Genomic DNA, 18097 nt, shown 5'->3' with positions numbered 1-18097 from the left:
TGCCTGCTGGGAACTTCAGTCTATATAAGGCTCCATTAAATGCCAGAAAAGCAAAATGTGTGAAAGCCCTGAAGCCGGCAAAGGTCATTTATGCATTCCTGGCTGAAAATTGAGAACATTATAGGGGATCTTGGATCAGGACTCCAACATTTGCCCTGAGACCTGTAGAATCCACAGGCTTCATTTAATTTCATTTCCTCTGTGGTTTGCTGAGGACATGCCTGCTTGACTCAAAGTACAGAATGCTGACATGTTTAGCCTGCAATATCCCTTTCTAGATATGGACTCACCTTTGGCAGTTGTTCTGACCCTGCTCTGCTTACTCAAAATGGAATGGTGAGAGCCCAGATTTATTTTTTCTAAGGACATGTGTGTTATGCAAAAATGGGTTTTAATTGAGAGCATTACAGATGGACCATGTTGCTGTATTGGAATTCCAATCAGTTTCTTTTTGTTTTAAAAGAGATGGTTAACTCATTTTACAGGTAATTAAGGACATCATTTTTTGATCAGTTGATGTGATCTTTATACGGTTAATCTTGGCATTGTATACTTTTTGCATGGTGAGAATATTTATTCTCCCTACTAAACAACGTTGACACGTTATTGGCTTGCCCAGATTTTCTTAAGAGAAGCAGCAATTTATTATTTTGATTATGATTTTAGTTTTACAGAGATTGGAATTATAATACAAGTTTTGAATATACTGGTAAATCGTCCAAGAAAATTTACCACTAAAGCATGTTAAACAAAAAGACAGACATTTAATTAATTTTTAAAAACACACTTTATAGTTCTTTTTTTAGTGACAAATGATTATATATATATATATATGGCACCATGTGATGTTTCCATACATATATACTTTATGGAATGATCAAATTAGGCTAATTAGTATATTACTTCAAGTATTTGTCATTTAATTGTGGTGAGAATTTAAAATCCTCTCTTATAGCTATTTTGAAATACACAATACATTAGTGTTCGTTGTAGTCACCTTGATGTGCATTAGAACACCAAAACTTACTCCTTCTCCCTACCTGTAACTTTGTACTTGTTGACCAATGTAAGGACACATTTTTAATTGACTCATATTCTTTCAATACCATGAAATATTCTGATTCAATATTGAAATATAACACATTCATCCTGTTGTTGAATATTGTATTAGCTTTCTGTTGCTGTTTAACAAATGCTCACAACCTTGGTTACTTAAAACAATATACGTTTATTATCTCAAGGTTTTCGGGAGTCAGGGTTCCAGGAATATCTTAATGGGCCCTCTGTCCAGGGGCTCAACAGGGGCTGTGTCCCTACCCAAATCTCCTCTTGAATTATAGCTCCCATAATTTCCGCATGTTGTGGGAAGGAGCTGGTGGGAGATAACTGAATCATGGGGGTGGTTTCCCTATACTGTTCTCCTGGTAGTGAATAAGTCTCACGAGATCTGATGGTTTTCTAAGAGGAAACACCTTTTGCTTGCTTCACAGTCTCTCTTGCCTGCTGCCTTCTAAGAGGTGATTTTGTTCCTCCTTTACCTTCTGCCATGAGTATGAGGCCTCCCCAGCCAAGTAGAACTGTGAGTCCATTAAACCTCTTTTCCTTTATAAATTATGCAGTTTCGGGTATGTCTTTATTAGCAGCGTAAGAACAGACTGCTACAGGCTGTAATTAAGATTTTGAATGGTTTGAGTTCTCATTGATGTGCTCAATTCAGAAAAATTCACTCCTAAGATCATTTATGGCATTGGCAGAATTTATTCCCTGTGGCTCTAAGACTGATGGCCCTGCCTTTTAGCTTTCTGTTGGCTGGAGGCCAGCTTTAGGACTTGAGGCTACCCACTAGTCCTAGGGGCTAAAGGCAGTTCTTAGACACTGCCCACAGCAAGAACTGTGGGCTTCCTCAACGGGGCTGCTCACATCATCAAATTGGCAAAGAGAATCTCCATAGTTTCTCCTAGTAAGATGGAAAGTTACAGATGTAAATACAGACATATACACATGCGTGTGTGTGAAAGTCTGTGGCTGTTTATCATAATCCTGGCCTTGACATTCTTGCCTTAACATAATCCTGGGCTTTCCATCACCTTTGCCATAGTCTGTGGGTTAGAAGCAAGGCCCAGGTCCCCGCGGACACGCAATGTGGAGGGGTTGGGGGAGTGGGTGTTACACAAAGGTGTGAACAGGGGACCAGGAGGCAGACAATCTTACCATCTGTTTCCCACATATATAAAGTAAATTGACTCAAATATGTCGTTCATACTCACTTGTTACTACTTTATTTGGAAGATTTTAATGACACTGTTGGCCTTTTTGAAATTGTAATAAGTGCCGTATGATGGAGTAGGCTCTGCTATGTTTTATGCTGTGCAGAGCATTATGTTTTTAAGTTGAAAACATATTGCAATTTTGGTGTTGGTTTTTGTGCATTTTTGTGACTTGTAAAGAAGAATTCTAACACTTGATGGCAGTAGTAGCTCATTCAAAATACAGTCAGCAACAGTTCCTATACAAAACAAACTGAGAAGTAAACAACTCATTTTTGTGTTTTATCATGAATTCCATTTTTAAACAATTCCAGGTTGCAGTATTAATCACCTTTTATTCTTGTGCGTAGAATTGGGTGTTTTTATTATACTTCAGCATTTTTCAATTGGCTTTGAAAAAGCAAACCTCTGCCAATTAAACTTGTAAATAAAATTCTTCAGAGAGAAGTTGGATATGCCCGATCCAGTCAGATAAATTAAATTCAACAGATTTTTTTAGATCCATCTATGTCACTAATACAGTACTATGTGATACAAAAATAAATAGAATGCATGCTTGCTTATAAGTAGTTTTAAAGTATAATGTATTCTGGGGCAGTAGGATGCAGTGCTCATTTTTTTCTTGGCAAATAGCCTGTAATATTTAGAGAAAAATAAACATATATAGCTATTAAATAGAAAAAAAAGCAATTCGATGCTTAAAAATATATGTTCTGTCAGGCTTGCCTTTTCCTACTGCAGACATCCACGCAACAGGATTTTAAAACCAAAGGGTCAACGCCATCTTGTGGTCACAAAGGCTAAGTACAAAGTATTAAGCCTTTCTGGCTTTTCAAAGGTGAGATAAAAAGATTCAAAGGGACATATTGCTTTCTCTTAATAATTTGGGATGTTTTGGTGTTAGTTTGCAGATTTTTGAGGTGTATTGTGCATCAGGGAACACCATTGTGGTTTTTGTCCTCGAGTCATTTTAAGCAAATTTTGAAGAGGGAGTTAACTTTGTGATGACAATGTTTCTATAGATTCAGAGAAATAGGAAATGCCAGTTTTACAAATCATAGTACTATGTGTAGATATTATTTGCTACCACCTTTTGAAATTATTATTGATCCTATAACAATTGAAGATTTGCAGAGGATTAACACAACATATTGTAGTTATCACATCTGAAAAACCTGGACACTCAGAAATACTTAGATAGGAATTGTTAGCCTGGTCATGTTTGCTTATAAGTAGGTTTAAAGTATAATGTATTCTGGGGCAGTAGGATGCAGTATTCATTTTTTTTCTTGGCAAATAACCTGTAATATTTAGAGAAAAATAAACATATATAACAACTGAATAGGAAAAAAAAACAGTTTGATGCTTAAAAATATATGTTGTGTTTTAATCAGAAGTCAGTTTTAAATTTAGAGTTTTCAAATAAGACTGAGGTATTTGAAATGGCCACTTAAATATGATACATTTAGCAGGATCACTAAAATATTATCATCACATTTTAAGAGTTATATAAACACTTTGTCCTTCTAGAGTTCATGTCAAACTACATCTGCAAAGCAACCTTGTCAGTAGGCTGTCATAATGCCTGTGAGAATGTCGGTTAGCACCATAACATTTGCCCTTTTTGTCCCAGTATTTTATTTATTTTATTTTATTTCATTTTATTTCTTGCTAAAGTCTCTTCTTCCCCCAGATTCTGTAATAATTGTATGCTAAGTAGGCTCTGAGGACAGAAAGTTATTCTATGCCATTTGTGGGGGAAACCTGTTATCAATAATGTTCTCGTAGGCAGGACCTCATTAAGACTTCCATGGACCCCTTTCTTCATAAAAATTAATTAAACTCTATTTTATGGCTTGTCGCTACAGAAAAGAATATAATCCAGGTTTGACTGATTATTGCACATATATTATATTACCACGTTCTCTTTATTTTAAAAGAAACTAAATATTTTCGTATGATCCGAAGACTCTTGCAAGCTGTGGGCACTGTGCCGACTGTACCCAATGAATAAGTCAGTACTGTCTGCTGGGAGTCTTCTCTTACCCTGATGGCACTAAGTATCTCAGTCCGTCTTTTTGCTGATTTTCCAGAGGTCAGTTATCTGGAGGACTACTCTGGCCTCGGGAAATGGTCCCTCCATGGTACTTGAAATAAGGCACTAGACCAGTGGGAAGTCACTGTTGCATACAAAAAGCCGGCGCTGATCTTTGCATCTTTGTCCAGCCTGTACACCATTTTCTTTATTTTATAAAACTGGAAAAAGGCATGTCTGTGGTACTTTAGGTGCAACAATGGAGTCAAATAGCACAGGATTTAGGAGTCGGCTATGGATCCAGGCCAAGTTATTTAAGCTCTCTTCTCTGATTTGTGACTTGGAATAGTGATTATCTCCAGCTCCTAGGATATTGTGAATTAATACATGCTGAACACCTTCGTAGATGCCTGGCACGTGGTTTGTATCCAATAGTTGGTTGCTATTATAACAATGTGTATACGTGAATTAACTTTAAAACAACATTTAATATGCTTCAAAGTTAAACGCCAGGCCTAAAAATGATTTTCTGACACTATCCTCTAAAGTACACTGTTATATGGCTTCTTCTATTTTATAGCAGTGATGTTGTGTAGCTCTTATTTCTATTTTAATAAGAGTTGTGCAAAGTTGTCCTGTGGCTGTATGGACACTCTGGGAGCTACAAGTTTGTCCACTGACAGTGTTAATCATTGAACCTCATTCAAATGCATACACAATAAGATATAGCAAATGATTTTTCTTTCTCCCTTATTACTTTCATTTATATTTACCACAAATGCAAGCAAAAGTAACATTAGAAGATAGTTTTGGCTAAAAATATGTCTACATGTTTAAAATAACTTAATTTTTCAAAGAATCATTGCAATTCTTTTTCTTAAACTATAACAAGAGAATCAAAACCAAGTCATCCACTTGTCTACCTCATTGGCACAGCAGAAATTGAAAAGTCAGTGACATTGTATATTTCTTTGTCCACATAGAGACATCATCAAAGGATAACTATTCCATCCCAGAGAAACAATAATAAAAGGCTTTCATTAAATGTTACTGTTTCCTTATTATTCCCACTGCTATCATCGCTATTTTTTATGTGTTTCTAGGAGGATTTAAGAGTAGAGAAAGAAGGTCATTATCTATGGTGAATCACCACTTGCTTATACTACTAGGATTTGGAGATTGTGTTAGGTAGAATTTTAAAGATAGGTCTCTGAGATTCCTGCCTTCCAGTTATTCAAACATTCTTCTAGGTACTGTTAAAAAACAATTACAGGTCCGGGCGCAGTGGCTTATGCCTTTAATCCCAACACTTTGGGAGGCCAAGTCGTGCAGATCATGACTTCAGGAGATTGAGACCATCCTGGCCAACACAGTGAAACTCCGTTTCTACTAAAAATACAAAAAGATAGCTGGGTGTGGTGGCATGCACTTGTAGTCCCAGCTACTTGAGAGGCAGAGGCAGGAGAATCGCCTGAACCCAGGAGGCAGAAGTTGCAGTGAGCCAAAATCATGCTACTGCACTCCAGCCTGGCCACAGAGCGAGAGTCCCTCTCAAAAAAAAAAAAAAAAAAAAAAAAAAAAAAATGCAGATGTAATTAAAGCACCAAACCAGTTGGCCTTTTTAAAGATCATATGGAGGTTACCTGGGTTAAAATTAGACAGATGGTTGCAAAGCTCTGTTAATACACTACAAAACAATTAATTGTCTCATTTTTTAATATGTTAATTCAGAAATAGACTATGAAGTGATGAAAAGATTTGATACTAAACCATCTTAGTGAAGTTCTAGAGAATTATGTACTTTCCCACACTGTTGGTGAAAGTGTAAGTGGTTGCACTGTCTTTGAAGGGCAATTTAGTAATATTTATTAAAATTTAAAATAATAATCTGTAACCCAGAATTCTACTTTCATGATTTTATCAATACATGTACTCTCACATGTATACAAACTCATTCATGTTCCAGCAAGGGTATTCTTTGAAGTTTGGTGTAAATGAAAAACATGTACATCCATGTGATGGACTGATATGTGGTTTTCAGAATCAGTGCAGCTATATGTGCTGATATGGAATAATCATCCAGCAATAATTTTAAATTAAACAAGCAAAGTTCAGAATAGTGTTTATTTTCTGAACTTCAAAATGCATATTTTATGTATAAATACACACATTCTGGTGAAATGCACATGTAGCATGTGCACATATGTATTTATGTAAAAAAGAAAAAGTTACTTATATGCAAGCTTTTGTTTCTTGTGGAAATCTTTATGAAATCATGCAGGAAAACATTATTTCCGGGGAGTAGACCTGGAGGTGTTGCAGCTGGAAGGAAACTTACCTTTCATTGGATACTCTTTTATTGTCTTTCAGTTTTGAACCATGTATGTGCCTGTATTATGATTATACATCTTAGAAAGATGAACTCTCCTAAGAAAGTATTACTTCTTCCCTAATATGATTATCATACCGTCTTCTATATTTTCAATTTTCTATATTTTATTTTCCTTACAGGCATAGAAATACACTATATAACTAACCAGTTTATCAAAGATCTAAAATGAGTTGTCAGCTCTTTAAGATGATAAAAAGTTATCATTCAAAAACTGGAAGTTATGTGTATTATTGTTGGATATGATTATTTGCGTGGTGTGATTATAATGAATACTTCACAATGCCATTATAATTTTCAAATACTTTTATTCTTTTCTTCATGGTCTTTAATGGATTAGGGGAATAAACATGCATTAGTGGAAAAAAAAAGGAAGAGAAAAGTTTAATTAAAAATATCTAAATCTTGGCAAAAATATCTAAAGTGTTCATTTCAAAATTTTACTTTATTATGTACTTAATTTGAAATTACATAGTATATGAACTCCTAAAACTTGCAAGTGATACATGATCTATAAGAACATATGTGAAATATTTTCTATCACTTAGTTTTGCTCTTTTTGTAAATGTTATAGCTTTATTCCTAACTCATCTGGTGTTTTCTTAAATTACTACATTTTCATTATAACATTTTTAATTGTATTTTATGTAGTCATATCATCTCTCAGAACACAATCTCAAAGTATCATGCTGAGTTTTGTTTTGGAAGAGAGCAGTAAGAATGGTTTATTTATAGTAGCCATCATAATGCTAACCATTATCTGAAATTAGACAAGGCTCCCAACAGGCAGACGAGGTAGACACGTGTATGCTTGAGGAGTTTTGCTGAGATTAATAGGGTTTCCATCCAATCGAATGTCCTCTAGTGCCTTACGAATATAAGTCAAATTTTTAACATTGCAGAACGTATCTTCATGCATCTCCAGAATGTTGTTATTCTAAAAAAGATGAAAATAAATTATGACAAGATATAACACATCCTTAGTATTGATTGATAGCGCAGTCCACTGTGCTTCACCCTTGTTTTTATTCTTTTGTTATTTTCCTCAATCAGTTACTTAATGTATATGCCAAGCACTTTCTAAGCAATGGGGATAAATTAGGAAATAGACATGCTCCTGTCTTTAAGGAACTTATACTTCAGTAAGAGAAATACAATTTGAGGTGAAAAAACTACTGAAAGAAAAACAAGTTATTTCCAGAAATGTTGAGTATTGTGAAGAAAATAGGATGACTATGAAAAGTTATCTTTAGAGGTAACAATTGAACTGAGAATGGATTGACAAGAAGAAAAAGGCATGAAAAAAACCAAGGGAAGAACATTCTAGGCACAGAGAACATCGAGTTTAGACTCCTAAGGAATCAACATGGAATGCTCCTCCCTCAACATTCAACATTCAAGTCAATGTGGCTGAAGTGAGGGGAAAGAAGGAGGGAGCAAATATCCGGAAGGTAAGCAGGGCCCAGGATTGGATTTTTATTATTTATTTATTATTTATTTTTATTATTATTATAGGACTGGATTTTTAAACCTAGGTTTATTTACTGTATCTCACATACCATAAAATTCACCCACTTAAATGGTACAGTTCAGTGTTTTATAGTGTATTAACAGAGCTTTGCAACCATCTGTCTAATTTTTAAGCATTTTCAACACCCCCAAAAGAAAGCCACACATTCCCCTCCTCCCACCCTAGCAACTGCTAATCTATTTTCTTTTTCTATAGATTTTCCTGTCTGGACATTTCACATAAGTAGAATTATGTATATATGTTTTGGTACTGAGTTCTTTCGCTTAGTATTGTGTTTTCAAATTTCATACATGTTGTAGGATGTATTGGTACTTCATTCTTTTTTGTTGTCCAATAGTATTTCATTGTATTCATATACCACATTTTTGTTTATTCATTAATTAATGGAAATTTGAATTATTTCCAAATCCAAATTATGCCTCTTATGAGTATGCTTCTGTTAACATTTGTGTAAAAGTTTTGTATGTACATATGCTTTCAGTTCTTTTGGGTATATACTTAGACATTGAATTGCTGAGTCATAGAGTAACTTCATGTTTTATTTTGAGGAACTGTCAGACTGTTTTCCAAAGTAGGTGCACCATTTTACACTTCTACCAACAATGTATGAGGGTTACAATTTTGTCTGCATCTTAACCAACGCTTCTAATTGTCTCTTTTATTTTAGCCAAATAAGTGAGTATGAGTTAGTATCTCACTGTGTTTTTGTTCATTGTTAATGTATTGAAACATAATTGATAGTTTATATTGATTTTATAACCTATAACATTGCTGAACTTATTTATTAGTTCAAATACTTTAGTGGATTCCTTAGGATTTTCTATACCTAAGATTTATAAATTAATTTGGGGACCATTTCCACCTTAGTCGTTAAGTCTTCTGATTCATGAATATGGAATTATGTTTTCTTTATTTAGGTCTTAATTTCAACAATGTGTTGTAGCTTTAAGTATACAGAGCTTGTACTGCCTTTGTTAAATTTATTTTAGGTACCTTTAAAATTTTGCGACTATTGTAAACAGGATTGTTTTCTTAATTTTTTTTCAGATTGTTCATTGCTAGTGTATAGATATCCTGTATGCAATTGGTATTTGTATATTTATTTTGTAACCTGCCACATTGCTGAACTCATTTATTAGTTCGACTAGTTTTTAGTGGATTCCTTAAGATTTTTTATATGCAAGGTTATGTCATCTGAAAATAGAAAAATGACCTTATTTCCAATTTGGAAACCATTTACTTACTATATTTTATGTATTTATTTGTCCTAATAGTCCTAGCTATAACTGCCAGGCTCAATACTGAATAGAAGTGGTGAGACAAACAATTTTAGTCTTGTTTCTGTTCTTAGGAAGAAAGCGTTCAGTCTTTCTCCATTGAAGATGATGTTAGCCTGAGTTTGGATTGAAGAAGTTCCTTCTATTCCTGGTTTTATTTTTAGTAATATTGTAATAAAATGGTGCTGGATTTTGTCAAATGCTTTTTTTGACATCTATTGAAATAATCATATAGTTTTAAACCCTTTATTCTATTAATATATTACATTGGTTGATTTTTAAATGTTAAACTATTCTTATATTTCTGCAATCCCATTTGGTCGTGATGTGTTATCTTTTCTATATGTTGGTGAATTCAGTTTGTTGTGTTTTGTTGAGGCGATTTGCATCAATATTTATAAAGGATGTTGGCCTGTAGTTTCATTTTCTGGTGATATATTTGTCGAGTATTGTTATTGGGTAATATTGGCTTCACAGAATGGGTTAGGAAGGAAATGTTCTCTTTTTTTGTTGTTATTTGAAATAGTTTGTGAAAGATTGTTATGAATTCTTCTTTAAATGTTTGATAAAGTTAACCAGTAACGTGGGAGTGGGTTGTCTTTTATGGAAGATATTAAATTGCTAAGTTAATATATTTGCTTATTATAGCGCTATTCAGATTATCCATTCTTTAATCAATTTCAATAGCTTGCATTTTTCTGGAAATTTGTTCGTTTAATTTGTTGGTTTACAGTTGTTATAGTAATCCTTATGATCCTTATTCCTGTAAGGTTGGTGGTAATGTCCCCTTTCTTATTCCTGATTTTAGTAATTTGTGACTTTTTTCCTAAGTCACTTCAGCTAACAATATGTCAATTTGTTGATCTTTTAAAGAACCAAATGTTAGTTTTGTTTCTCTATTATTTTTCTATTATATATTTTACTTATTCTGCTTTAATTTTTATTATTTCTATCCTGCTTGCTTTGGGTTAGTTTCCTCTACTTTTTCTATTATCTTAAGGTAGAAGGCTAGGCTATAGATTTGAGATCTTCTTTTTTAATATACATATTTACAGCTGAAAATTTCCCTTTAAGTGCTGCTTTAGCTCCATCCCATACATTTCAATATGTTTTATTTTTGTTTTTATTTATCTCTGATTTTTTTAACTTTCTTGAGATTTCTATTTTGGCCCATTAGTGATTAAGAAAAATTTTGTTTCATATCCACATATTTGTGAATTTCTTAAATTTTATTTTTTGTTGATTTCTAATGCAATTTCATTGGAATCAGAAAACATACTTTGTATAATTTTAATTATTTTCAATTTACTAATACTTGTTTTGTGGCCTAGTATGTGGTCTACCTGGGAAATGTTTCTTGTGCACTTGAGAAAAATGTGTATTTTGAAATTGTTGGGTGGAATGTTCTGTCGATGACTGTTATGCCGAATTGGTTTTCAGTGTTGTCCAAGTTTTCTATTTACTTAGTGATCTTGTAGATAGTTGTTCTATCCATTATTGAAGCAGGGCCAGGTGAGGTGGCACATGCCAGTAATCCCAGCACTTTGGGAGGCCGATTCAGGAGGATCACTTGAGGCCAGGAGTTCAAGACCAGCCTGGGCAACATGGTGAGACCTGGTCTCTATAAAAAATTTAAAAGGCAGCCAGGCATGATGGTTCACACCTAAAGTTCTAGCTACTTGGGAGACTAGGGTAGGAAAATTGCTTGAGCCCAGGTGTTTGAGGCTGTGGTAAGCTATGATCATACTACTGCATTCTAGCCTGGGTGACGGAGCAAGACCCTTTCTGTAAAAAAAAAAAAAAAAGAAAAAATTAAATTAAAAAATAAAAATAAGAAGATGGAATACTTCATTACTATTGAACTGCCTATTTCTCCTTTCATTTCTGATAGTTTTTGCCTCGTGTATTTTGGGCCTCTGTTGTTAGATGCATATATGTTTATAATCATGTATGTATGGACCCTGATGTATTAACCCTCTTATCATTATAAAGTGTCAATGAGGAATAATACATATTTTGTGCCTATTAACTCTGCTATTCCCTTTGATATGTGATAGATATGTGTTGTTAATAACTATGACTTACATTTAAGTATTTGTCATATATCAGTAGCTATATTAAATGCTTTATAAACATTGTTTCATTCATCCTCCCAGCCATCCTGTATAGATCACCTTTTAATCCACACAAGAAATCAGAAATGCAGGGAGTTTCAGATAGTTTTGGGTCTAGAATTTCAGCCCAAGGCATATGCTTTTGCAAGAGCCTTCAGTTCTAACTGCTATACTACATGTTGGCAAACATTTTTCAAATGAATAAAAAAGGGGATTTATTTATGTATTAAAAATATAGAAATTGAAGACAATGTAAGCTAAAAACAGACATATATATATTGGATGTTGTGAGGTGACAGTGACGGAGAAAAAATTTTTAAGTTGCACTTATTGACTTTCAAAGCTTAGAATGGGAATGTAAAAGCTGTTACTTTAAAAAATTCCCTCATATATACAAACAATGTTTAAATATAACATCAAAGACTTGTTTTATTGGTAGGATCAATATAATCCCAGATAATGGTAATAAAATTTAATTCATAATTGGAAAACACATTCCAAAATCTCTTTAAGTATTCCCTTGGAAATCTTTCCTTCAGTCATAAACAAGGAAAGACATCTTTATATGCATAGAAATTCACTCCCAGAGAAAAAGAGAGAGCCATCCAGAAATCAAACCAAATGGCTAGAAAATACATATACAATAGGCAAGTAAACAAATCAGACAAACCCACAAAAAGAGACAGATATCTAAGACACAGACATACATATATATATATATAGTGTGTGTGTATATACATATATTTATAGAGATATATATTTATATATATGTAGACACCAAAAATATGAAAATATTTATATTAATAGGAAAAAAAGAAAAGGCACAAAGGTAAATATTCACAAAATCCACAAGGGGAAACAGAGGAATTCATGTCCAGCTCTTAAATAGTAAAATCACTTTTTGTACGTTTTCTGCCATAAAAGATAATGTTAAACTATAACATTGTTTCTTTGTTTCCTTGTTTCTTTGAGCATGAAATGGGTGTTTTCTCTATACATTTATTCCATAGAACAGATCAATTTATTAGAGAATGTTTATTATAGCTACAAACTAAAATTTACAACTGAAATAAGAAATAATTTATATTTAACAACCAAAAATATTCACTATGATTGAACAATTTTTTAATCACATAGGTGAAAATAAAATATTATTCATTCATTAAACTAATCAAACTGAATACTTCAAAGATAACAGGTAGCTTAATGGGATTTAAAATAACCAAAACTTTCAAATATGGTGTGTTTTTTTGTAAAAAAAAAAAAAAAAAAAAAAAAAAACCTGCACTTTGTTCATCCAGAGAGATGGAGCTTGCCATCTCTCAGCACATAGGAATGCCTTAGGACTGAATTTAATTCAATACATAAAACCTAAAATCACAGGCTGAAATTGATGTTTTTTCCCCCTGACAGCTAAACGTCAAGTTAGATTTTTATTTCTCCCTTTTCTTTTCCACTTCTAATCTTTTCATTTTCTTCAACAGATGAAACTTTCAATGTTTTTTTTTTTTTCCTAAAGAAGATTTATGTACCAAAAGCATGCATTTTGCCTTGGAAAATAAGGAAAAGAGTAAAGTTATCGGAATTCAATTAGAATAGATAGAGCTATGAATGTATAAAGATAGCTTTGTACTCAGATAGAGAGAATAAATGAGAAAAGGGAAAAAGAAGAAAAGTTATCACAGTGTGTCAACATGCCATTTCAGACAAATTCTTGTGTCCTGATGTCCTTCTTGGCTCTGCTTTCTCTGAAGCTCTTGGGCACACCTTACTGGTAGACTCCTACCTGGAGGTGAAGGGCTTGTAGATTTTCTGGGAGTGGCAGAGGGATGTGGTCCAAGTTGTTATCAGTGAGGTACAGATGATGGAGATCATACATGTCCTGTAAACATTCCAAATGTGGGAACTCAATAAAAACTAGTGGTGCCACAGTTGTATTTCCCATTCCCTCTACATGCAGATATTTGTAAAATAGCATGTTCCAGTTCAGCTCTTGTTTTGTAAAGTTGAGGCAGCTTAGTTTTCTGAGTTACTAGACAATTCAGATGAGTTTAGGAAAAATTGGCTACAAGCAAATATTTCTTCATGAAAATACAATGTGTTTCTCAGTCTCTAGGAAGAACCATGTTTTGTTCAGTCTGACTTTCTCAATTTAAGCAAGGCTGCTTCTTCCTATGAAAGACATTCTGCAGTGGGATTTTGAGGATTTTGATGAGGCATAGCAAGCATTTCCTTTATTTTATAGGCATGGAAACAAAGAGTTCCTCCCCAGCAATGGCCTGGTAGCCCAAGTACCAGGAAAGGGGCAGCCTAGCAAGACAGAAAACATTTAGACAACAGCTGTTCTACTCTAGCCAAACACCCTAGAATAAACTGTGACTCATCGCCACCTGTGCCAACAGAGGCACAGTGGGCACAATAGACTATGACCCTTGCCTGGCTATAGTGAGATGTCCTAACTCCCGTAGCTACCATTGATGGTATCACAGGAGGCCTAGCGGAGAGACAGGGCATTCACCACCATCCAGTGGTAATGAGGCCACACTATCCCCTATGCCATCCCTGAGAATAATGTGATGTCTCTCTAAAGAGTATTTTAAAATTATGTGTTCAGTGTACACTGAGAGGGGCTGCTTTAATGCTGTAAGAGGGGGCAAGAAAGCCAGTTGGTTACTGTTCTCAGAGCCTATGCTGTTTTTCCAAGCAAGTCCTCTAGCTCCAAGCCTGTTTGCTTCACTTAGAAAACAAAATCTCTAAGGTTAACTGAATCCATCCTCTTTATAAGGTCATTTAGTAGACTTCTGTCTTCAAGACACTGCCCATTCCCTGCCAAGTAGCTATCCTTTTAACCAGATAATCTTTCTGAGTGGAGGGTCTGATCAATACAGATTCTCTGGCTTGCACCACTTCCAGGTGCTCCTGTAGATGGTGCTTCAGGTAGCCACCAACTTCTTATTCTAGCCCTGCTTTGTGTTCTTGGTGCTTGATTACCCTCACAATGTACCAGAACATGGTATTTCTCAAAAGCATGATAGATGCAGTTGGGAAGTTTATTTCAAAAGTTAAAAGTCTCACTAAATTAAATCCCCTTATAGAAGTTGGCCATAGTGGCTCACACCTATAATGCCAGTACTTTGGTAGGCCGAAGCAGGAGGATCACTGGAGCTCAGGAGTTTGAGACCAGCGTGGGAAATATGGTGAAACCATGTCTCTACAAAAATATACAAAATTTAGCCAGGCATGGTGACACATGTCTTGTAGTCCCAGCTACTTGGGAGGCTGAGGCAGGAGGATCATCTGAGCCCAAGGAGGTTGAAACTGCAGTGGGCCGTGATGGCACCACTGCACTCAAGCCTGGGTGACAGAATGAGACCCTATCTCAATAAATAAATAAATAAATAAATAAATAAATAAATAAATAAATTTCCCCTATACAAATAAAAAGGCTAGTCAATGACAGCAAATAAGATTGGAAGATAAAAGTCTGCATATCAAACTTAAAACTTACTTTAAATGCTTCTTGCTTTATCCCTTTCCTTCCAAGTCTATTGTTGCTAATATCAATAAATGTCAAAGTGATTGGCAATTCTGGGAGCTGCCTTATTTTGTTGTCACGCAGGACAAGCTCTCGAAGTTGAGGCAGTTTTCGGAATGCATCTTCATCAATCTCAGATATTAAATTTGATGTCAGATCAATCCTTCTTAAATCACCTAGAAGAAAAAAATAAAGGAAGTAGTTAAATATTCTTGTTTTGCTCACATAAAAATATAAATGTAATTTTCCTTTATTTTGCAAATATAAATATAAATTTAGCAATGCACAGTTAATGAAATGATTATCTTTCTTTTTATAAAAATTATTTCCTCCAAATACTATTCATATGTGTGTACTTAGGAGTATAACTTTAGCAAAGAAATTGGTACACCACATTTAAAATAACTAGTCTTCTCTCCATAATCTTCATAAAGTTTGTCTGGATTTTGTCATTTAAAATGTTCCCCTCAATGATAAAGAGTGTTGTGTTTTCTAATAGTCAGATACAGGCATTAGAAAGAAATCTTCAAATGATTGAAACACTTTATGAAGACACATACCAAAATTCTTCTAAGTTGGCAACAACTATAAAGTCAGAATTTAGGCTTGCATTCATCCATCATAAAGCAACTATGCTTTAGTGGAAGTTTATTTTTAAAAAGCCAACTCCTCATAAATATGACCATAATATTTTACTCATAATGTCATAATATGATAAAACGTTCCAGCATGTAAAATATAATTATTTATCATGCATATTTAGTTTAAATTGCTCATTTGAAAACATCACCTATGTGGTTTTGAAATGACCATTGTTTATTTGTTGTTTTTCTTATAATTATTAAAGCAAACTCTCAAATTTTTAAATAACAAAAAACTATCGATTCATGAACCAGGCTTTGGCATTCAAGTTTCATTCTCAGTGCTAACATTTAACAATGTAAAAATTTTAGGGAAGTCTATAAAGCGGTGAAGGCTGTTAATGCTGTCATCCATACTTAGGCTTGCAAAGTCATTTTTGTTGATCTTTTTAATTCTGTTAAAGCGGGAATAGAAATAAGCGGTGTTCTTGGGCAGCGGAGGAATAGCATCAAGTTCATGGTCATCACAGTACACGGTGGTACTTATACAAGTACACAGAAGACAGGTTGGAAATTCTAAAAGATAAAGGAAAATAAAATTATATGTAAGTACCAAATCCATTTCTAAGAAATAATGTGGAATGTTTGATAAACAAGATTAGTCTCCCACTAACCAAGTAGATTTTATATTTTCTCATAATGCTTTCTGTAAATAGAATATTCAAGTCAAACATACCAATTAAAATTGTCTCAACAATTAATATATTCAATGTAACATTTTAAAAGTAATTTAAAATTAGTACTTTTCTATTTATTAGAAGTTCTATATTCAAAATTTAAACATTATTGTGCTTTTCATAAAGTTAAAATATCACATGTAATATTTTTATTAAGTCTGGTTTACTAATGAAACATTTCACTGAAAACACTTGCTTCAAGAAAAATAAAAGATAGTTATATTTTATTATATTAATAATAATATATTATTATATTATTATATTTATATTATATTATTTATTATAATATATATTATATAAAATAATATAATAATATATAAAATAATAATATAATTAATTATATTTTATTTATATTATTATTTATATTATTAATAAATAATATAATATATTATATAATAATAATAATATAATATATTATATTATTAATATTCAGTTGCTCACTACATATTATTGAATCCTTTCTATGTAAATGGCACCATGCTAGCTGGTGAAACAGTGGTAAGCACAAAGAACGCAGTTGTGTTTTATGATCTGCTATGTGAAGTGAATGTTAATCACACAAAATTATGAATGTGGTAAATGTCATGAAGTGTCATCTGAACATAACATAGGGGGATTTGACCTAGTCTGGAAGTCATGGAAGGCATCTCTGAAGTGAAAGCTGAGCTGAGATCAGCAGAAGAGGAATAATTGACTATGCAGGTAGGAAGGGAATAGTATGCCAGGCAGAGGAAGCAGCATGTGCCTTCACTTTGGAGGGACTGAAAGATAGTCCATATGGTTAAAACTCAGAGAGCATTGGAATGTATGGGACATAACATGCAGGGGCCTTGTAGGCTGTGCTGCAGCTTTTATTCCTTCCCATAAGGATGGGCAGAGGTATCATACGATGCAGTTTGCATGGTAAGAGTTAAGTCTGCTGGAAGGTGTAATGGAAGACTGAAGCAGGGCAACTGGAAAAAGTGGAAGAGAATCATAGTGTAGACAAAATATGATAACTTGGCTAGGGTAATGGTGATAGAGGAGGCAATGGAGCCAAAAATGTTTCTGAGGCTGAGTTATATCTTGACATACTGATTTTTCTTTTCTGTCTTACATACACACGCACACACACACACACACACACCCCTACCTCTCCACCCCTTCTTCATTTTCTGTTTAGTGATCATGGAGAGGACAGTAAACTTCTATAGGAGATGGAGAATTAACGACCAGAGGAAAGGAGGAGAATCAGGATAGGGCAATGTCATGGAGGCCACTTGGGGAGAGAGTTTTAGGGGAAAGGAAATAATCAACAACCTAAGCCTCCTGAGATGTCAGGTAAGTTAAGGACTGAAAAGTGTTCTTGGATTAGTTATTGTAGTGGTTATCAGAGTGTTTACAAGATTTGCAAAGTGAGGGAGCTGAAAGCCAGATTACAGTCCATTAAGGGAGAAGTTGGAAGTAAGGGAAAAGTTGCCACAAATGTCGAAAATGCTGAGGGGTTTGTGAAGAGCAAGGGATGAGACATAGTGATATCTATAATAAAATATGCTTGGGGTTTGTTTGATGAAGGGGGTGATTAACGTGGAAGGAATTTGGAGAAAAAGATCCAGAGGAGGTGAAGTTGAATATAAAAATGATCATGAGAG

The 18097-nt window shown here is 34.0% G+C and overlaps 1 protein-coding gene across 1 annotated transcript in view; it reads right to left on the bottom strand.

Annotated features, from left to right (window-relative positions):
- Positions 1-6982: 6982 nt before the first annotated feature.
- Positions 6983-18097, bottom strand: part of EPYC (epiphycan) — a 42558-nt gene continuing 31443 nt past the window's right edge. Inside the window, exons 4-7 of the mRNA XM_030821831.1 lie at positions 16147-16305; positions 15122-15324; positions 13400-13495; positions 6983-7628 (exon numbers count right to left, since the gene is read on the bottom strand). Coding sequence (XP_030677691.1) covers positions 7458-7628; positions 13400-13495; positions 15122-15324; positions 16147-16305 — 629 coding nt within the window. The 3' untranslated portion in view covers positions 6983-7457. The remainder of the gene's footprint in view (positions 7629-13399; positions 13496-15121; positions 15325-16146; positions 16306-18097) is intronic.

This window comes from Nomascus leucogenys, chromosome 10, assembly GCF_006542625.1.
Source record: "Nomascus leucogenys isolate Asia chromosome 10, Asia_NLE_v1, whole genome shotgun sequence".
NCBI lineage: Eukaryota > Metazoa > Chordata > Mammalia > Primates > Hylobatidae > Nomascus > Nomascus leucogenys.
This window is presented reverse-complemented; position numbering and strand designations above follow the sequence as displayed.